This window comes from Marmota marmota, unplaced genomic scaffold (genome assembly GCF_001458135.2).
Source record: "Marmota marmota marmota unplaced genomic scaffold, marMar, whole genome shotgun sequence".
NCBI lineage: Eukaryota > Metazoa > Chordata > Mammalia > Rodentia > Sciuridae > Marmota > Marmota marmota.
Genome location: NW_026000229.1, coordinates 23,736,780 through 23,760,293, shown reverse-complemented (window position 1 = coordinate 23,760,293; position 23,514 = coordinate 23,736,780). Strand labels below are relative to the sequence as shown.

General features: G+C 33.4%; 1 protein-coding gene across 7 annotated transcripts in view; it reads right to left on the bottom strand.

The window, feature by feature from the left end:
• The window catches only part of Znf280d (zinc finger protein 280D), a 95,005-nt gene that overhangs the window by 61,429 nt on the left and 10,062 nt on the right, over positions 1–23,514 (bottom strand). For all 7 annotated transcript variants that reach the window (XR_007343865.1, XM_048793209.1, XM_015480619.2 and 4 more), the window contains 3 exons: positions 16,752–16,869; positions 12,325–12,495; positions 12,066–12,175 (listed from right to left, as the gene is read on the bottom strand). Coding sequence is in view for 6 of the 7 variants with exons in the window: in XM_048793209.1 (XP_048649166.1) it covers positions 12,066–12,175; positions 12,325–12,495; positions 16,752–16,869 (399 nt within the window). In the remaining variant the exon portion in view is untranslated. The remainder of the gene's footprint in view (positions 1–12,065; positions 12,176–12,324; positions 12,496–16,751; positions 16,870–23,514) is intronic.

Genomic DNA, 23,514 nt, shown 5'->3' with positions numbered 1-23,514 from the left:
AAAAAAAAAAAAGAAAAAGAAACTTATTACTTTCTAGGTGAGACCCTCTGCAATTTAGTGAGACCTTGTTGCAAAAAAAAAAAAAAAAAAGGACTGGAATGTAGTTCAGTGGGAAAGAGCCCCTGAGATCAATTCCCAGTACCAAAACACAAAGTAACAAAAAACAAACAACAACAACAAACACTAAACACTAGAATCAAAAACAAAACAAAACACTTTTTTTGAACATTTTAAAATGTTAAGGATACATTCATGATACGGTTATGAAAGCTAGATTCTTCTGTATCACAAATATCAGCAAAGTAATGAAAGATATGGATTGAGATGTGATTATATATCTAGGACAGAAGAAGTTGAATAAGTGAAGATAAGGATATGTAAAAAGTTTTATCAGTGGATACTAAACTACAGTTAGATAGGAATAGAAGTTCTGGTATGCTATTATTACATAGTAGGGTGTCTATAGATAACAATAATGCACTGTACACTTTAAAAAGCCAGAAAAAAGGGGTGGGGATTATGGATCAGTGGTAGAGTGCTAACCTGGTGAGGGTGAGGCACTGGGTTCAATCCTCAGCACCACATAAAAATAAAGGCATTGTGTCCACCTACAGCTAAAAAATTTTTTTTAAAAAAGCCAGAAAATTTAAAGTTTTCACCATAAAGAATTGATAAGTGTTTGCAGAGTAAAACATTAAACAATGGACACATATCAAAACATCACACCCCATTAATATGTAAAATTTTATGCTTTATGTACCAGTCAAAATTAATGTAAATAAAGACTAAAATTATAATGAATACTCTGGAAAAGTTTATATGACAAGCAAATAATTTACTTATTATTTTTAGTGTACCTCACTATCTATAGTATATCTTACTATATCATACATGTATTTTCAAATTTCTACCTAATAGTAAAGAAAACAACCTACAGACATTTTTGCTAAAGAAAAAAAAAAAGTATTCATCAGCACTTGGGCTTTACCATAAGAGGTATGGTTAGAATACCAATTAACTAATGATACAATGAGAAAAATGTCTAACTTTAAGAAATTCCTAAAGGATAAATGAAATAATGTATTTATTTAAAGCTTAGTTTTATGTTTGACACATGGAATCAAATAAATTATTATAGGATATTTTAATATTTTTCCATTGGGAAAAAACATTAACTGTGATATAATGAACTTTGATTTATCAAAAACTTCTATTTAAGTTTTTTTTAAATTATTGATCTAAAAATTACATTATTTTATGGAAATTATATTAAATTTTAACTGAAATATAAAAATATAAAAGCTAAAAAGTAAAAAAAGTCCCCAGTTTTCTATTTTTTAATTTTTATGATCAACACATAATATTTATATTTTTGAAACAATGTGATTTTTACATTTTTATGATACAATTGTGTGAACACAATCAAAATCCTCTTCTAATATGAGATATAGAATGCATTACTGTTAATTATACTCACCCTATTATGCCATAGAACATAAGAATTTGCTGTGCCTATCAAACTAACACTGTACCTGGTGACCAACCAATTTCTATTCCCTTCCCCCTCTACTTGTCCCCATCTTTGATGACCTCTAGTCTATTTGATTTCTATGAGATCAACTTTTAAAAACTGCCCACTGAGTGAGATCATGTAGTATTTGTCTTTCTGTGCCTGAAAAGCTCTCCAGTTTTAAATATTTCCTTCCTAGATTTGTGACTATGCTTTGAGACTTCATTATTATAAACACATATATTATTCAATTGCATTCAATTTAGTTAAATAGTATTTCTTACACATTGTCCTATTTTATCTATCATAGAAATACCCTCCTTTCATAAAATGTTACAGTGTTCCATTACATAAATTTTTTAATATTTTGGTTATTTCCAGTACAAGTAATCACAAATAATGTTATATAACATGTAAAAGTCACACTTGGAAGAAGGTTGTCAATCTCTCCAGGCCTAGAAGTGTGTATGTTTTGCATGTTAAACTGATTCTATTTTGTATACAGACTGTATACAAAATAGAGGGGAAATAAGAACATTCATGTCTACTTCTATATGTGGAGAGAAAATCAGGAAGGATATAAAACTGGCAACCAGGTCATAAGAGTCAGAGGTAAAGATTCTTCACGTACACACCTTCCTATTTTTAATTTTTAATAATGTGACTTTGTTACCTAGAAATAAATAAATAAATAAATGTGACTAAGAGAACATAGTAGCAAGAGATCTTCCAAAAATGGTAGATTAGAGGCATTATACACTTGCCTGCATCTCCTTGAAACCAAATTAAAATAACTGTAACATAGTTGCTCACTGAGATGAGTGACTATGGGAAAATACCAGGTTTCAACTGTAGATAGAGACTTGGAGAAGCCCAAATAAAATGGATTGTGGAAGACAGAATGAAACAAAACGTACCAGTGCCAATCCCAGGGAAGTATGCCCCTTCAGCAGAGGTAGAGAAGAAACAGAAGAGTCCCAACAAACATGACTGGCACAGGATCCAGCCTCCTACAGAAATATAGGCTAAGCAAACAACAGTACAGTTTGCATGTTGAATTGGCTCTGTAGAAGACCCCTGTACTTCTTTGCATATTCTCAGTTTTATAATTTGGAGCCATCTTAGAAAAGGTCCTATTGTCTGAGGTTACTTACTGCTTTAGCAATCAGCATGTGCAGTAACACAAGGTGCTTCTCATTAGACCTGGCTTGCCAGACTTAGCTCTCAGAGTCTGGGGAATGAGCAGTCACAAGTAGCCAGGACTGGAAACACCAGAACCATGGGCTGTGGATTATGCAGAACTCACCACCATCCCTTCCACTACAGATCTTTGAGACTCTATATCCTCTCTCCATCCTTGGGGTGCATACAGGGACACTCCACAAAGCTAGTATTAGCTCTACCCTCCAAGTGCTAAGCTCTGAAGAAAAGATTTGGGGAGTTCCACATTCTGACATGCCATGATGTCAGCATCAGCTCTGCTCTAGAAGTGCATAACACAAATAGCTCCAGAGAGAATTTGTTTCTAGGGAACTCTGCATTCCACACTAGCTCATTCTGGTGTACAAAGCAGCTGAGAGGTATTCCAACTGAATCAAGCCACAAATTACTACCATCAGTCAACTGACTAGTACCACAAAAGAAAGGAGTAAGCCCCAGTCTTTTCTCTGTCCAAGCAGCACACAGACTAAAGACAAAGAAATTCTCTGATCAGCACAAAGAGTTTCTATCCTTCCTGCTCATTTGGGCACCTGAGGGAAAAGAAAATTTTCATTTTTTTTTTTTATTCATATTTTTACTTTTTTTTTTTTTTTTTTAACTCAGGGGTACTTTCAAAACTGCACTACATCCCCAGCACTTTTCATTTTTTCAGACAGGTTCTCTTCAATACTGGCTTTGAACCTGTGATCCTCCTGCCTCAACTTCCTGAATAACTGGGATTACAAGCATACACCACCACACCTGGCTTAAGTTTTTGTTGTTGTTGTTATTTTGATGTGCTGTTTTGTGGTTATTTCTCTTTTTCCCTCTTATTTTTTTGGTATTGGGGATTGAACTCGGGGACACTCGACCCCTTAGCCACATTCCCAGCCCTTGTTTGTATTTTATTTAGAGACAAGGTCTTACTGAGTTACTTAGCGCCTTGCTAAATTGCTGAGGCTGGCTTTGAACTCTTGGTCCTCCTATCTCTGCCTCCCAAGTCACTGGTATTACAGGCATGTGCCACCATGCTTGTATTTTTCTCCTCTTTTTAATATGAAATATTTTTCTTCTCTTCCTTTCTCCCTTTTCTATTTTACTTTTCTCCAACTATATTTTATTCCTTTGGTTAATTCTATTTTTATTATTTAACTGTTTGTTATTTAATATTATTTTTCTTCTTTCTTTTCATTTGTTGTGGTATTACTGTTTTTAGTTTTGGGATTTTACTTTATTTATCTATCTCATTTTTTCTTTCTTCTTTGTTCCTCTCCTTTTTTTGCAGTGATTGAGATTGAGTCTGATTGTGTTGAACACATCAGCTGGGTGCTCTGCCACTGAGCTACACTCCCAACCCAGCTGAGGGGAATTATGCCTTGCTCGGGCCACACTTAAACCTTGGCAGATACTTCAACTTAGAGAATAGGAGGAATAAAAGCCCACAGACTACAACCTGTCCCCAAGCAAGCATGGCAAGGGGGGTGGATCTGAAGTCCCTCTTGGGAACACTCACTACTATAACAAGAACAGAAGAAATAGCATAACTGTTATAGGCACCATACTTATGAGGGGCCTCAATATCTGTCATTCCCATACCCTATCAGACAGCATATTGCTGATAGGGTTGGAGGTGAGTGTGACAGTGGAGGGAGCTGTAACTGGCCATTGTTTCTCCCCATGAAACAACTAGAGATGCCCTGAATGTCTAAACAAAAGATAAAGGCTCCAGGACATCACCACAATTGGAACAGCCAGTAGCAGAACTGCTTCCAAGTTAACAGCCAAGATCAAAAAAGCCCAGGGAAACCCCCAACACATACCTGATAGCAGCTTCGATTCCCACTGTAGGAGTAATCACAGAGGGTACACTCTATATCTATTGCTGTCTATAGCAAAATTGCCTGAAATACCAGGCAGACTACCCTCTTGCAAGTCCTATAAAGAAAATAAGTCACTTAGGCTCTGATATATTATATATTGTGTAAAAACCTTTAACCACAGCCAAAGAAGCCACAGGAAAGTACACAAGGAAGTACAAATTGAATTAAATTCAATACTAAATAGAAACCCAGTAACCCAGGGCTCACCAAGAAATAGTGGAAAAGAGTGAAAGATATCCATCCCAGCGGATGAGCAAATCTCAACATACAAACACAAGAAATATGAAAGCACAAGGCAGTAGAATAGCTCCTGAGGTTCATAAATCTCTAATAAATCTCTAATCCAAAGATATAAAAGTAGATGAACTACTTGACAGAGAAATTAAAAGAATAATTTTTTAAAAAACAGTTCAATGAATTCCAAGAGGATATAAGAGCTGAATGACTTAAGGAAGCCAATGCAGGATATGAATGAGAAATTTGATAGACAGGGATGTTGAAACAGAACCAACCAGAATTCTTGGAAATGAAAAGCTCAATAAGTCAGATTTTAAAAACTCACTTGAAAGCCCCACCAAAACATTAGATAGACCAAAAGAAAGAATAACAAGACTTAAAGAAAAAGTTGAGGAGTTATCAGATTCAGAAACTAATTTTAAAAAATCAGTAAAAATGAACATAATATACAAGATCTCTAGGATACCATTAAAGAACCAAACACAGGTATGATCAGAATGGATGAGGGAGAAGAGCTACAGATTGAAGGCATAGAAAGTCTATTCAGCAAAATGTCAGAAGATAGCTTCCCAAATCCTGGAAAAGACATGGATATCCAAGTAAAAGAGACATAAAGAGCCCCAAGTAGCCAAGCGCCATGGTGCTTGCCTGTAATCCCAGCAACTTGGGAGGCTGAGATAGGAGGATCACGAGTTCAAAGCCAGACTCAGCAACTGCCAAGGCACTAAGCAACTCAGTGAGACCCTATCTCTAATAAAATACAAAATTGGGCTAGGGGTGTGGCTCAGTGGTTGAGTGACCCTGAGTTCAATCCCCCGTATCAAAACAAAACAAAATAAAACAAAAAAACCCAAGTAGACATAACAAAAAGAAAAAAAAAAAAAAGCTTACCCACAACATATTATATTTAAACTCCCAAAAGTACCTAACAAAAAATATTTATAAAGCTGCAAAAAAGAAGAGTCAAGTCATATTTTAAGACAAAGACATCAGAGTAACAGTGGATTTCTCAGAAGAAACTCAAAAAGGCCAGAAGGGCAAGGAATTATGTATTTCAAGGCCTAAAAAAAAATAAATGCCAAACTCAATTACCATACCCAGCAAAGTTTCCCAAATCAAAGGAAAAATAAAGAACTTTCATGATAAGCATACATTAAAGGAATTCCTGACCACTAAATCAGCATTATAGAATATACATAAGGGAATTCTACACAGAAGTGAGGAAGAAAGACTAACACAAAAATAATGACACAGAAAAAAATAAATTTCAGTAGAATAGATTAGAACAGCTAATAAGAAAAAAAAAAGGAAAGAACCAAATAGTATTAATAAAACCATCAAATCTCTAAGACCAATAAAAGAGCAAGACACAACATAGAACATTCAAAACAACTAGGAAAAAACTTCAGCCAGGCATGGTGGCACATGCCTGTAATCCCAGCACCTGGGGAGCCTGAGGCAGGAGGTTGTGTGTTCAAAGTCAGGCTCAGCAACTTACCAAGGCCCTAAGCAACTCAGTGAGACTCTGTCTCTAATAAAATACAAAACAGGGCTTGGGATGTGGCTCAGTGGTTGAGTGCCCCTGAGTTCAATCTTTGGCACAAATAAAATAATTTTTAAAATTACAGAATAACAAGAAAAAAGTGCACACACACCTTTGAATAAGAATTCTCAACATAAATGGTCTTAATTCTTCAATTAAAAGGTGCAAATTAGCTCATTAGATTAAAAAAGAAGACCAAATAATATACATCCTAAAAGAAACTCACTGGCAAAAACATACACAAACTGAAAGTGAAAGGATGGAAAATGATACTGTAAGCAAACCAAATCCAAAAGCAAGCAGCAATAGCTATACGCATAGATGACAAAACAGACTTAGGTCAAAAACAGAAAAAACAAAGGAGGTCATTACATATTGATAAAGGAAACAATTCATCAAGACACATAACAATTACAAACATATATGCACCAAACATAAGAGCACCAATTTTATAAAACACCACAGGACACAAAGGGAGAGATGGCCCTAATATAATAATGAGTAACTGCAGTACCCACTTTCACCATACAGACCAAATAAAATCAACCAAAAAAACATCAGGGGTGAATTATACCATAGTTCAAATAACTTAACAGATATATACATCTAAGGACTGCAAAACGCATATTCTTTTCATCAGTGCATGAAACTTTTTACACAATAGATCATATTTTTGACCATAAAGCAAGAGTTAACTAATTCAGAAAAACTGAAATGATTACTTGTATCTTATTGTATCATGATGGAATGAAACCAGAAATTTGTAACAAGAAAAACTGCAGTAATTATATCAAAACATTGAGGCTAAAAATACACTGGTGAACAAACAGTAGGTTATGGAAAAAATCAGGAAGGAAATTCAAAAATTCCAAGAATCAAATAAAAATGAAAACATAACATAGTAGAACCTGTGGGATACAGTGAAAACAGTACTTTGGGGGAAGTTTATAGATATGAATGGCTATATTGAGGGAGGTAGGGGGAGCAGATCCCAAATAATAACCTAAGATAAATCTCAAGGTCTTAGAAAAACAAGAATAAACTAAGGGGCCAGGCCCAGAGGCTCACGCCTGTAATCCCAGTGGCTTGGGAGGCTGAGGCAGGAGTATCACGAGTTCAAAGCCAGCCTCAGCAACAGTGAGCAACTCAGTGAGACCCTGTCTCTAAAGAAAATACAAAACAGGGCTAGGGATGCGGCTCAGTGGTTGAGTGCCCATGAGTTCAATCCATGGTACCAAAAAAAGAAAAGAAAAAATAAATGAAACAAAGAGCTGTTTCTTTGAAAAGAAAAATGAAATTGAAAAACTTGTACCGAATTTAACCAAAAGAAAGAGAAGACCCAAATTAACAACAATAGAGATGAAAAAGGTATACTACAAAAGACAACATTCGTAAGATCCTTCGGGAAAATCTGGGAAAACTACATACCAAAAAAAAAATGGAATATCTAGAAGAAATGGAGGAGATTCTGGACACATATTTTAAAAATCCAAATAGATCAGTAATGAGCAATGTGACTGAAGCAGGAGAAAAATCTCCAAACAAGGAAAAGCCCAGGCCTAGACAGATTCAATGCTGAACTTTACCAGACTTTTAAAGAACTAACAGCAATGCTTCTTAAGCTATTTAGGAAAAAAAAAAAAAAAAAGGGAAGAAAATGTTTCCAAACTCAGCTTACCAAGCTAGAATTACCCTGCAACCAAGACCTGATAATGACACAACAAAAAGAGAAAACTATAGACTAATATCCTTGATAAACATAAATGCAAATAAATGCAAAATCCTCAATAAAATACAAATCAAATTCAATGGCACATTAAAAAGCTTGTCCACAAGTTGGCTTCATGAAAGGGATGCAAGGATGGTTTAACACACACAAGTCAATAAATGTAATATAGCACATTAATACAAAAATTAATAGAGGATAAAAAAACATGATCTCAAAGAGAAAAAAACCTTTGATAAAATTCAGCAAAGCTTCATGATAAAATGCTCTGAATAAACTATATATAACACAGTCATACTTTAACATAATAAAGGAGATACATAAAACACCCATAGCCAACATCATACTGAATACAGAAAAATTGAAAGTGTCCCTTCTAAACTCAGCAACAAGGAGCTGGAGTTGTGGCTCAGCAGTAGAACGCTCACCTAGTGAATGCGGGGCCCTGGGTTTGATCCTCAGCACCATGTAAAAATGAATAAATAAAATAGTATTGTGTTCAGCTACAACTGAAAAATAAACACTAAAATAAAATAAATAAACTCAGCAATAAGACAAGTATACCTATTCTCACCAATCTTTTTTTTAATTGAATATGACAGTGGAATGCATTACAATTATAATTTTTTTATAAATACGACAGTGGAATGCATTACAATTTTTTTATAAATATGACAGTGGAATGCATTACAATTCATATTACACATATAGAGTACACTTTTTCATACCTCTGGTTATATATAAAGTGTATTGACACCAATTCGTGCCTTCATACATGTTCCACCACTCTTATTCAATATAGTAGCACTTAAAACCTTAGCCAGGCCAATCAGGCAACAGAAAGAAATAAAAAGGATAAAGTTAGGATAGGAGGAAGTCAATGTATCCCTTGGTTACAGACACAATTCTATACTCAGAAAATCCTAGACTCCACCAAAATACTCTTAGAACTGACAAATTCAGCAGAGTTGTAAGATTTTACAAAATGCACACACAAAAATCAGTAGCTTTTCTAGACACCAATAACAAACTCACTGAGAAAGAAATCAGAAAGCAATCCTATTCACAGTAGTCTCAGAAAACAAAAACTAAAATACCTAGGAATAAATAAAACCAGGACTGTGAAAGACTTCTATAATAAAAATGACCCCAAAGAGGTATAAACAGAAAGAACTTGAAGGAAAAAGAAAAAACTAATGGAACATGGGAAGGCTTCCCATGTTCATATTAGGAGAATATAATTTAAATGGCTATACCACCAAAAGTGATCTATATATACCATGCAATCCCTATGAAAATATCAATGACATTATTCACAGAACTTGAAAAAAATCCTAAAATTTGTATAGAATCATAAAAGACCTAGAATAGTCAAAGCAATCCTCAGCAGAATGCACAATGTAGAAGCCATCACAATACCTGATTTAAAAATATACTACACAGCTGTAGTAACAAAGATATGTACTGACATAAAAACAAACATGAAGGCTATGAATAGAACAGAAAAACAAGAATAAAGCCACAAATCTAGAGCCAACAGATTCTTGACAAAGGTGTCAAAAACATGTCAGAAAAAAGAAACCTTTTCAAGCTGGATAGAAAACTGGATATTCACTTATAAAAGACTGAAAATACCAGACCCTATCTTACATCCTGAACAAAAATAAAGTCAAGATGGATGGATCAAAGACCTGAAACTCTGAAACTACTAGAAGAAAACATAGGGGAAATATTTCAAGATACTGATACAAGCAATCGTTGATTGCCTGAATAGGACTTCAATAACTCAGGGAACAAAAGCAAGAACTGACAAATGGGATGATATTAAACTAAAATGCTTTTGCAGAGCAAGGGAACAAAAGAATGAAAAGGCAGCCTATAGAATGGGAGAAAACTTTGCCAACTACTCATCTAACAAATTATTAATATCCAGGACATATAAAGAACTCAAAAAACTTAACAACAAAAGCACAAGTAATCTAAATTTTAGAATGGGCAAATTATCTACACAGACACTTCTCTAAAGAAATACAAATGGCCATAAATATAAGAAAAAATATTCAATATCTTCATCTATCAGGGAACTACAAATCAAAACTACATTGAGATTCTATCTTACCTTAGTCAGAATGCTATTATCAAAAAAAAAAAATCCAAAAATGCTTGCAAAGACATGAAAAAAAAAAAAAAATAACAGTACATCAGTACATACAGACACTATAAAAATGGGTATGAAGGTTCCTCAAAAAATTTTAAAAAAATTAAAAATGGAACTATCATATGATTCAACTTTATCAATTCTGGGTATATTATTATTATCCAAAGGAAATGAAGTCAGCATACAAGAGATACCTACATATCCATTTTTACTACAGTACTATTCACAATAGCCAAGCTATGGAATTAGACTAGTTGCTGATCAACATATGAGTGGGATAAAGAAAATACGTTATATATTATTCAGCCATAAAAATGAATGAAATCACGTCATGGGCAGAAAAAAAAAGATGAAATTGGAGGACACCATATTAAGCAAAATAATTAAGAGACAGAACAAGCATTATATTTTTTTCTCATATGTGGAAACTTAAAAAATAGCTAGGATGTAGCACAGTGGTAGAGCCTAGCATGCACAAAGCCCTGGGGCCAGTCAAGTCTCCAGTACTGCCCAAAATACATAAAGATAACCTGGAAATAGGAAAGACATTCTTAGGGAAGAGAAAAGGGACAAAAGGTAGGGGTCAGAAAGGAAGGACAAGAGAGGGTAGGAGAGTGGATGGATATGATCAAAGCACAATATATATACATGCATTGAAACATCACAGTGAAACTTCTTAATTTGTACAATAAGGACATATTAATAATTATAAATTTAAAAATTAAAAAATTTCAAAAGAATAACTACAAGATTAAAGTCTGATCAGTTGCAGGGAGGACTGAATGTAGCCTTTTTTTGTCCTCTCCATCTATAATGCAAAACATAAAAAACATCAGGTGTCTCACCAAAACATTACAAAGAAGAGGAAATTGAAAATACTCACAGGGGAATAGTTTCATATAGAACCTAAGCACTAAATTGAAGTGATTAGAGGCTACACTACACTACTACTAAAGCTGGAAATGGTATAGATCAAATATAGTCTGTACATTAATAAAGAGCCTGTATTTAAAAATTTAAAAGGATCCCCTTGCTTTTTTCTTTTTCTTTTTTTGTAAAATGCGACAAAAAAGTTGTGTATCGTTGAAATAGTGAGCAAGAACTTTTCCTTACTTCTTTGCCACAGAACCCTTCTTTTTCTTATATAATCTAAAAAAATTCCTTAAAATCTGAATTTCAGAGCCTCCTACAATAATAAAAAGCTCAAACTAGTTCAAGAGAATTATATAAACTATGCTCTGGACTGTGTTAAAAAAATTATTTCATATGAAACACTTCACCATTTGAAGTTTATGTCTGAGTATTAAAAATTAAAATGTAAAAACTCAGATTTTCATATGTAATGTGACATGTACATGTTAGCGATTATGAAATAAGGTAACAAAATATCTAAGTTATTAAAAAATTAAACAATAAATGTTTTCTAAATTTGAAAAACAATGTGACCAATAAAATATTGATTTTTTTTAAATAAAATAAGAATAAGCATCCATTATAAATATATGAACTTAATTTCTTAAATCTGATGATTAAGGAATGCCAGTCTTACATAATTACTATGAAAGCAGATTTTTATCTAAGCTAAATAGCAATTCCATTATGAGAAGATTTCTGATCTAAATACTGAGATAGACCATATTGACTGTAAATCTCAAAAAATTCCTTTTTGAGAGGGGGAGTCTCACTACGTTGCCCAACTGGCCTTGAACTTGTAATTCTCTATCCTCATCTTCCCAAGTAGTTGCAAATATAATCATGTGCCACCATGCCTGGTTTCAACCTTTATAAAAATTAAATTCTGAAAGCTTTACCTTCATGTGATTTTTCAAAGGATCCAAAAGATTGAAATGAATATTGCACTTTGGACAAGCTCTTGGAAAAGGTGTTCCATTTTTAGATTGATTTGATGACGTGTTTGCACCTAAAATAAATTCAGAACATTTATGATTCAAAACTTATCACTTTTTAACATTAAATAATCACTGATAGTTTCAAAATTTATAATAATTTCTAAAATTTATGTATAAATACTATAGTAATTTTTATTTATATGTCAGATTTCATATTTACCTTTTGATGGCATAGCCTGGGAAGATGTCAGTGAAGGAGATTTAACTGAAGGAAATTCAGCTGGAGAATTTGTTCCAGAAACACCCTCACAGGGCTTAGGCTTTTTTGGATTAACACTGTTTACTTCAGAAGCAGAAGGACGTTTTGATAAAAATGAACTTTCATTCACACCTACAATGATTTAAATAGTGGAAAAAATATTTTAGAACACCTAGAACACTACTCATAACTAAGTACAAATACTTTGGAGTTAATTTACAGATAATATAATTAATTACCATATCACACAAATAACAACAAAAATTAAGTGATCCAAACTCAGAGCATATACAGAAATAGTATAAACATTTATTATAAACTCCAAGAATTAAGATAATTTGTAAAATAACCTTTCTATGCAAGAAATTCTAAATGTGGCTTCAAACAGAAATATATAAACTGCTATTATAAAAGAAGCCAGACCAAAAATTTTAAAGCAGAAAACACTGAACCAAGTTCCCAGAAATAAATTACTTTTGGATACTTAAATGTGTTAGAATTTGTTTAAAAAAAAAAAAAAAAGAAAAGAAAATCTGACAATAACTTTTATTTGTTCCAAAAATTGATACCCTCATATGCTTTTTTATTTAGCAACTTAAAATGTCTACTGCAATGTTAGCTCTTTTCTCACCTAACAAACTGCAGAGTGGTCTACTGACAGCTTTAGGTGGTTTTAACCACTTATTGCCATGTACAAAGTGGAAACAACTAAGTTTGAATAATATTTTACTCATTCATATGAAAGGGCACATAATGCAGGGAGTTAGTATAAGAATTTTCATACTATGTTCCCCAGAATTTAATGGGGTCATTTTAGGGAATATATTGGGCCATGTCTGACAAAAAAAACACTTTTCCATTTTATTTATTAGATATTCACATAAAATTTTGTTTGTACAGGAATTTCATTAAAAAAAAAAAAAAACTCTTCCATTTAAAAACCATTACCTTAAGGATAAAGGATTTAGACCTATTTAGAGCATTACTAAGAAAAATGGGGATATTTAGACTATAACCAAGCCAGGCAAAGTCCTTTTAGAAAATAATACACAATGGGCTTTGTAAAAATGGATTCTGAAACTGTACATCAAATTTTAATAATGCCAACTATACACTAAAAGTAGAAGCAGTGAATAAACTACAAACATTCTAGGCTTTTAAGTCAGACAAGATAAGTTCAAATCCAGATTATGTCACTCTCTAGCTATGCACTCTTAAGCTTATTTAATTAATTTCTCTGAGTTTCAGCTTCCTTTTTTGTAAAATAAGTTATAATGCCTTATTTTACACAGCTATTTAAGAAAAAGATAATATACTTAAAATATCCCAAGAAAATATTTGGTACATAAAAAGCACTCAGTAGAAAGTGAAAGCTACTATCATTACTAACAAAATATTTTCCATCTTTATTTTAGAGGGGAAAAAAATTATTCCAACAGATATAATAGTAAGAGCAAATATGCCATAAAAATAAAAAGTATTATAGTAGTTAGCTTCTCTGTTCCATCCTTTGAGATAACATAAAAATGATCTCCCACTAATGAAGCACTCTATTACAAACTGCAGGTCTATAAGAAAGATTCCATGAGATCCCTTTAGCATTCTTGTGAGATGTTTAGGTTAACCAAAAAACCACTAAGTGCTACCATTTCAAATGAATCAATTGATTTTACAACAGGCTAAATAGTAGAAATAGATTGCTTTAATGGAAGAATTTAACAGAAGAAATCTCAATGTTAAAAAAAGTCACTTGCATTTGATTAAACTTCTGATTCTTTAACTTATCTCTGTTCTATTAGGCTGTGTTATTCCCTGCTTTCAAGAAATTCTATCTCTGCCAGTATAAATCCTATACTCACTCAAGATCAAACTCAAATTCAATCTTCTCTGAACCCTCATAATTTCGACAGTATTACTGAACATCATAGTACATATAATTATTCATATTTATCATACATAACTGCTGTCATGTCATTTAAACCTTATAAATGCATTTTTAAATTTACTTATCTTATTTGGCCATCAGAAAAGCCCTGAATAGAATGGCAATCATCAAGAATACAGGCAACAATAAATGTTGGTGAGGATGTGGGGAAAAAGGTTCACTCATATATTGTTGGTGGGACTGAAAATTGGTACAACCACGATGGAAAGCAGTATGGAGATTCTTCAGAAAACTTGGAAGGGAATCACCATTTGACCCAGTTATCCCACTCCTCAGTTTATACCCAAAGGACTTAAAATCTGCATATTAGAGTAATGCAGCCATTGTCAATGTTTATAGAAGCTCAATTCACAATAGCTAAACTATGGAACTAATCTAGGTTTTCTTCAATAGATGAATGGGTAAAGAAAATGTGGTATATATATTTAATGGATTATTACTCAGCTTTAAAGAAGAATGAAATTATGGCATTCGCCAGTAAATGGATGGAGTTGGAGAATATCATGCTAAGAGAAATAAGCCAACCCCGAAAAATCAAAGGCCAAATGCTTTCTCCAATATCTGGATGCTAATTCACAATAAGGTGGGAGGCACTACAGAAGAACAGCATTACCTTAAATTAGGTAGAGGGAAGTGAAGGGAGGGGAGAGGAGGGAAGGTGATGTGGGGATAGGAAGGATCATAGAATGAAACAGACATTATTACTTTATGTATATGTGATGGCATGAGCAATATGTTTCTACAACATGTACACTAAGAAAAATGAGAAATTATATCCCACTATGTACATCAAAGTGCATAAATGCATTCTCCTGTCATGTATAACTAATTAAAACAAATTTAAAAATTAAAAAAAAAAGTCTGGAATAAACTATATTAAAAATTAAAATAAAGGGCTGGGGTTGTGGCTCAGTGGTAGACTGCTCACCTAGCATGCGTGAGGCATTGGGTTCAATCCTCAGCACCACATAAAAATGAAAGAGATATTGTGTGTCCACCTACAACTAAAAAAATAAATATTCAAAAAAAAAGAATTTAAGTAAAATCTCCAAATGACTGATTCAGGTATGGTGAATGAATGCATAATATAAGAAAAATGAGTATCTCTACTTTGAATAATATCAGAAAACAAAAGTGGAAAGAGGTTAACTGACTAAAAATTCTCCAGATTAGAGGTTCAAACTTACTTCTTTCAAATTACCTTATTTACTGCTCAGACTAAAGTTTCATTCTCTATATCAGAAAACCTGGCTAGAGAATAGGTGTCATTATCCTTACTTTTAAGAAGTTTCAAGAATTCATATCTTTTTTATGAATAAAAGTCCATGCGTTTTGTAAAACCAGATTTACCACAAATATATCCCCATTTCTCTTTGGGTCTTACCTACTTTATTAACTAGAAGTTTACTAGGTATGTAGTGACACCAAGAGAAGTGAGTATCAAATATTGCTGAAAAGAAAAACAGTGGTGTACATCTAAAATCGCAATGACTGACTCATGAGGCTGAGGTAAGAGGATTGAAAGTTTGAGGGCAACTCAACAACAGCTAGTCTCAAGTAAAAATATTTTTTATAAAGCTCTGGGGATACAGTAGCTCAGTGGTAGAATGCTTGCTTAGCACATGTAATGCCCTAGATTCAAATCCTCTATACCACACACAAAAAAAAGGAAAAACATTAAGCATTATTACTATGGAAAAAGAATGGACAGAAGTTGAGTTTGGTAGATTCTTCACACTGATCTGTTTAGTAAACAACCTAAAAACTCCAAAAAAATCATATACATCTCTACTTCATCAAATATTTGAAACACATATAAATTGCCAGTATATAAAGATTAAGTACTTTGATTACAGAAAATTTTCAATAAGACAAAATTCATACTATACAAATGTATTTTAGATTAATGAAGAATTTTGTTATACCCTCAATGAACTCAAAATCTTCTTCAATAGGTAAATTTCATTACTTCTTCAAATAGCATTTACTGAGTACTTACTATGTACAAATCATTTCTTTAATGTGGTTACTTTACACTAACACTTTAAAATCATGTTTTACTATCATATTGAGACCATTTATTGGACTAGAGTGACACTAACCTAATGAAGAAATCAATAATAACAAACACTTTTTCCCCTAAGTGGTCATAGAAACTAATTTTTAAAATAGAATATTTAGGGCATATGAGGACCTCTCTAATTCATATAAATTACTTTAAGGTATTAAGTTTGGCTCCAAGTGAGAATGAGTTCAAAGAAGTTTAGCCAAGATTTTATATAAAGTTACCCAAAAAGGCATTCAAAAACTATTAGCACAACTCCATGTTACAATATATGAAAGACTTCACAAGAGGGTATGAGCTTCAAAATAGAAAGTTAATTCCATAAGCAAATTCATCAAGTTTCTTTTATAACTTTTTGGAAAAAGTACTAATACCAACCTGCTATAGAAAGTGTTGGTCCCCCTTGGTAATGTGATATTCCTGTCTCCTGGGTCAAGTCAAATAGTAACTCTGAAGAATTATTAGATACAACTCGTGATGAGCTCATTATGTAACCCTGTTAAAATATTTCAGAGAAAGAATATTACATTTATTCATTATAGTTATAATTATTTTTCATAAAATTTATAAATGCAAATTAATTATATGTCAATATTCTAAGAATAACCTTTGATGCCTCAATTATTAATAAGCTTAAAAACACAAAGATGGTTTCTAATTTGCCAAAATTATAATTTACTAAAACTTTGAAAGCAAGCTAATAGAGCTGGTCTATTCCTGACTAGCCAATTAATTTGAAGGAAAAATTATAGTCCAACATTTTCAAGATAAAAGAAAAGTAAATCCATTTTACATTAATAACAGTGATACATTCTGAGAGGGATTCTAAAAATGCTGTATCACCATCAAAAAGCAAATAATAGAACTGGGCAAAATCTTGGGCTAAACAAGGAGACAAGTATAAAACATATTAACATGGTTATAAAAATTAAAAGCTCTTGTGCCTCTAAAAAATTCTGCATCCTGGTGTCTGGGGTGTGGCTCAGCGGTAAAGCACTTGCCTCCCACATGTGAGGCACTGGGTTCAATCCTCAGCACCACATAAAAGTAAATAAACAAAATAAAGATACTGCATCCATGTACAACTAAAAAATATTTTTTTAAAATCCTGCTTTCAAAATATCAATACAAACAAACAGAAAGGACGAATATATCACACAATATGAATTTTGGAACTATCTTTCTTGACTATAGGTCAGAACTATCTTTTCTGACTATAGGTCAGAAAAGACTGGTCCCCTCACTCTTCCTATCATCCCACAGAAAGCTGTGGTAGGCCAATCTCCCCTTTTATAAGGCAAATATAAAAGCAACCTGGCCAGTAAGAATGCCAAGCAGACAGGGAATAGAATAGAAGTTATTTACAGAAGTGATCTGGGTCAGCAGCCCTGCTCCTAGAGACCAGAGCCTCAAAGGAAATTTCAGCCCTTCCATGAGGAGAAAGGGTGGTTCAAACTAGCAGGAAGATCTCAAGAAAACAGAAGTGAAAAGTATGAGATGAACTATGCTGTGGTCAAATATACAGTAATATATACATTTATATGAAAATATACACATATACTTATTATAAATAATTATGAAAATTGTGGTCAATAAATTTAGGAATATTCAAATAGCATTGTATGTTAAGAATGCTGACACATACACAAAACACACACCACAATATTATGCTCCAATGCCATTTTCATAAAAGACAATCATTGTTGAGAGTAAGCCAGACCACTCTACATGTTGTAATATATAGCAAGCAAGTTTTAAGATTAACAATGCTTAAAAATCAAACTGGAAAAAAAGACAGCTACTTTTAGAAAAAAAAATGGGCAAAGGACATAAACTGAGATAATTCAAACTAAAATGCAATAGCCAATATATTCAAAATACCTTTTTTCCAACATACTAGTCAAAGAAATGCAAATAATAGTGTTTATTGAATTGGCATTCTTCAATACTACAAAATATATAATTAGCGGCTACTCTTAAGAATATCAAGATCAAAAAAAGAATTAATAACTGCAGAAAACATAAGACTAAGAATAAACTACAAGGTGAGATCATGAATAGGATCCTGGAAAGAAAAGGAACATTAATGGAAAAACTGGTGAAATTCTATTAAGGTCTGAGGTTTAGTTCATGTTAATTGCCTGTGATAAAAAGTTAACATTGGGGGAAAATGGGTAAGAGAAATATAGGAACTGTTTGAATTATTTTTTTCTTGTAAGACTAATGATAGAACTGTTATGTCTTATTGATATATGGTTCCCTTAAGCAGTGGGAGGGAGGGGAAGGAAGGGAGCAAGGGAGTAGGAATGATGTGGAATGAGTTAGACATCATTACCCTAAGTATATGTATGAAGACATGAATGGTGTGAAAATACTTTGTGCACAATCAGTGACTTGAAAAATTGTGCTCTATATGTGTAATATGAAATCAACTGCATTCTGCCATTGTGTATAACAAATTAGAATAAATAAATAATTTAATTAAAAAGACTAATGATAGTTTGAATAAAGTTAAAGTTTAAAAATGATGACTGGGGATGTGGCTCAAGCGGTAGCGTGCTCGCCTGGCATACATGGGGCGCTAGGTTCGATCCCCAACACATAAAAATAAAAAATAAAAATATTGTATCCACCTAAAAACTAAAAAAATAAATATTTTTTTTAAAAAATGATGAAACATTCACTACTGGCAAAGTAGAGGTTATATTTTGGTATAATCTGCATAAAAATGTTAGCAGTAGTTACCAAAGCCTTTAAAAGGTTCACATGATTAAATTATTCTACATTTAAGGATTCATGATAAGGAAATGAAAGTGTAATGGAAAATTATTTATAATAGCAGAAACATTAAAACCTATATATCCAACAATAGGGGAGTGGTAAAATAAATTGATGGATAATCATGCAACTATTAACATCAAGATTTTGAGAAATAATCAATGATATGATCCAAGTAGAATGTTCAGTAAAAAGTGAAATACATATTGACATATACAACATGGTCCTGATATATTCTTCTCTCTTTTCTAAACTTTCCTCACAAAATACATATTATTTTATAACAAAATTTGAAGTATTTTGTTTATAAATTGAGGGCTGATCAAGTTTAAGAATTTTGCTTTGTTACTAACTTTCCAATTGACACAGGGTTGTTAAGAAGTTATAGAAATAAGTTATTATTGTAACACAAGTAACATCTAGAATTTAGGACCAAAAAGGCAGATATGGATATCTGAGCCTTAAAATGTAGTTTAAAAAAATCAATAATGCCATACTGAACTATAACTAAGCAAAATTTTACTTCAATTTAAATATTTTTTCTAAATATATGCACTTTAAGAATTGAAAATTTCATTTTCTAAAATAGTTCTTTTAACATAAGTATAATAAAGTTAATGCTGTTAAACACTTTTCTAGAAGAAAACTCTGGTTAATTATCACAATTTCAGAGAGCAGGCAATCCACTAATCAACAAATAAATAATTAAAATAATTCTCCAATTGAGAATTTTTAATGAATTATAAAAACAGTCCAGAAAAATGTCATATACAATAATAAGAGTAGAACAAGCACTTTACTGGCATTCAGAAGATTTGCATTTTTATTTAACTATGTAACCTTGGGCAATTCACTTCTGAACTTCAAGTTATTCATCTTCCGACAAATAACAGCCACAATTATGTTTATATGTAATTGCTTGTCATAGTAAATATATCAAGTAGTCATCACAAAAGAACTAATAAAGCCCTTCCTGGTTGAGGAAGGTTCCCAATACAGCACCATTTATTTTGGATGGAGCCGAAATTAGAATCCTGGTCTGACCCTTAAGCTGTATCATACTAACTTTATAAGTAATAATATATTCCATCCCTGCCTACCTGAAAGAGATGATGAAATACAAAGACAGTTCATGGAAAAAGTAAACATACACACATACAAAACATGACATAAAATGGGAAACTATTAATCAATTTATTAAAACCAATGGCTTCCAAAATACGGGGAGAAAGTTCCTTAAATAGGATTCTCAATTCATTCTAGAATACACCTCTATCATTCTTAACTTTATGGAGATCTCTGGGAGTTCTTAAAAATCTATTATTTCCAGGCCCCACCCAGACCAACTGGCAAAACTGTTGTTTTTTTTTTTGTTTTGTTTTGTTTTGGTTTTTTTAAAGAATCCAAGAATTGGGAACCACCAATTGAAGTACTTTGATTTTAAAACTAGGCCTACAAAAACACAACAGTCCAAGTCAAAAAAGTCTCTAGTTTTTAACTTTGTAACGTCAAAGATACCACCTGGCTTTGTTATTTTTCCCCCCAAGTTATGTTTGAAATATTTTTATTTATAAACTTCATTAAATAATTGAGTTTTCGCTTTCTCTTTTTCCCCCTAAATGCCAAACAGCTTATGACAATCATGAGAACACCATTAAGTTAATTTGATTCTAACTAACAGCAAATAATTTTTACATTCTGGGTAGCCTTCCACCTCACTTCAAGAAATAGTAGGATGCTGTCAAGATCAGAGTGGCAGATGTTAAGTTTTCCAAAATTCTAACCTTTGCTTGAAAGCTCAAATTTTACCATAATCAAGAAATATTACTATCAGTCATTTTCCTTGAGATGGCAGGTACACTGTGTTCAATTTTGAGGAAGTGATTGCCAACTACCCAAAATTAAAGAACTGTGCCTGGCAGATATATACTAAAGTGGCTGCCACAATTCCCACCTCCTGTTAATCATATCCTGTGTGATTCCCTCCCTTTGTGTAGGACCTCTGACTTGCTTCTAACCAGTAGAATACAGCAAAAGTAATAGGATAAACATGATTTTCTATTCGTAATTACATTACTTCAGACTCTAATGACATTTTGCTAAGGATTCTCCCTTAATACCTTTGAGAAAGCAAGCAGCCAACCTGGGAAGACCCATCTGGCAAAGAATGAACCAAAAAACAGTCAGATACTGAGACTCAGTTTGACAACCTATAAGGAAATGAATGCTACCAACAACCATGTGAACTTGGAAGCAGATACTTCCCCCACAGAGCTTCAGATAAGACTGCAACTTCAGGAACCACATACTGAAAGCGGCCTTGTGAGACCCTAAAGCAGAGGAGCCAGCTAAACCATGATCTGACCCACAGTAATATTACATAAGACTGTGAGATAATACATGTGTTGTTTTAAGTCACATACATGTGTGATAATGTTGATACAAAAAAATAAATAAATAACACACCATGGTTTGTCAGTCATTGTTTCAAGTAAAAATGGTGTTCTAATTTTTGTTGTAATTAATCTTGGAATTTTATTCCTTTACAATTGCCAAAAAATAAAGATAAAAAATAAAAACCGCACAATAAGGAAGTCTCGAGTCATACAATGTACACAAATGCGCATATATTTTTCAAATTAAATCCATTACTATATTTCTTATAAAGAATTATTTATTGGTTCTTAGGGATTACCTGAAAAATGTAGTCCTGGTCAAAAGGAAAGAAAAGATAAGATGGGGAGAATTTCTGAAGTGTGAAAGATACAATATACTTAGTTGTATAAGTACAAGATTACAGTCCCTGAACAGAGGTCTGCAATCTTGTGCAAAGGACCTATAGTTTCCTCTACCAAAAGTTATCCTTTACCAGTAAAACCATCATCAGCTGCTTGAGGATAGGGTAGGAACCACTCAAACTTGATTAGGCACATTGTAGGAAAAATTTGAGCCCAGGTTTGTGTATCTATACACAGAATGGGTCTGATTATCTATGTTTGGTGTAATGATTCCCTTTCTGCATTTTTGGAGTACTATTCATAAGTATAGGATGCTCTATCTCCACATCACTTGAAATGGAGGACTTGTGTAAAGATATGGTAAGGGACCAGCAAGATCAACAGATACGTAGGAGCACAATACCATCTATTATGCGTAAAACTGGATACACAGGGAATAGAGTGAAATGTCAAAGAAACATCCTGGTACACAGGGAAGACAACCAAAAACCAAAAAAACAGCCTTCTTCTATCCATGTGTTATCCAGTAAAACTCTATGCCTGTAGCCACTAAATTACCAGGTAAGGGTTCCATATACCATGCCATAAACAAGGAAAGAAAATTTAGACTAAAAAGAATATAAGACAATAAGAAAAAGATAACTCTTTTAATTCTGGGCTTAAGGAATGAGAATTTCCTAAGATATAAGTAAAACAAACTCAAACTTTCAAATTTTCATACCCCAATTCCATTTATAGTCTAGGTAAGGCATGACCAATATTGAAAGGTAATTAAAATGAAGCAGAAAAATAACTGTTAGTTTCGAAATCCAAAAGGTCATGACCTGGAAACTCACCTGGATCCCTACCCCTTAGACCATCTGGTGCCATCTACCGATTTCATGAAACTTTCAATGAAGTGCTCTGAAAAGGACTTCGCACACCGCTCGAACTGTTAGGCTTAGAAAAGAGCTAATTCTTCTATAAGAATCTACAGTCTTTTAACAAAAGGATTATATATAATTTGGGATTAGTAATATCTAGGGAAAAAGCATTCCAGTATTATGGATTAAGTAGACGTCTTACACATAGTCTCCGCCTTATGGGAGAAAACAGGGGAGGGTTCATAACGGTCACCTTTTTCAGGTATAATGAGACGAGAAAAAAACCTATATGCCCTACATAGGGATCACTTCCATTATAAAGCTATTATTAAATATTTAGTTCAAGAATAAATTTGGGAAATGTCTATTTAGATACGATGTTCTATTTTTAAAAAACAGATAGTGGAGAGCCGCCCCCTCCCCCTGCGCCGGCAAGGTAGAGGGAACTGTGACCATCCACAGAGCAGGCCCAGCAGCCTGCTGAGGGGCAGAGCCGTCCCCCACCCCCCGCGCCTGCCAGGTAGGCGGAACGGTGACCACCGGCAGAAAACGCCCAGTGGCCCACGGCTGAACAGAGCTTCCAATCACTCCTGCAAGGTAGGCGGGCCTGCGACCCACCAGCAGAAGAGGAGCAGCAGCCTGCTGAGAGGCAGAGCCGCCCCCTCCCCCTGCACTGGCAAGGTAGAGGGAACTGTGACCACCCACAGAGCAGGCCCAGCGGCCTGCTGAGGGGCAGAGCCGCCCCCCACCCCCCGCGCGTGC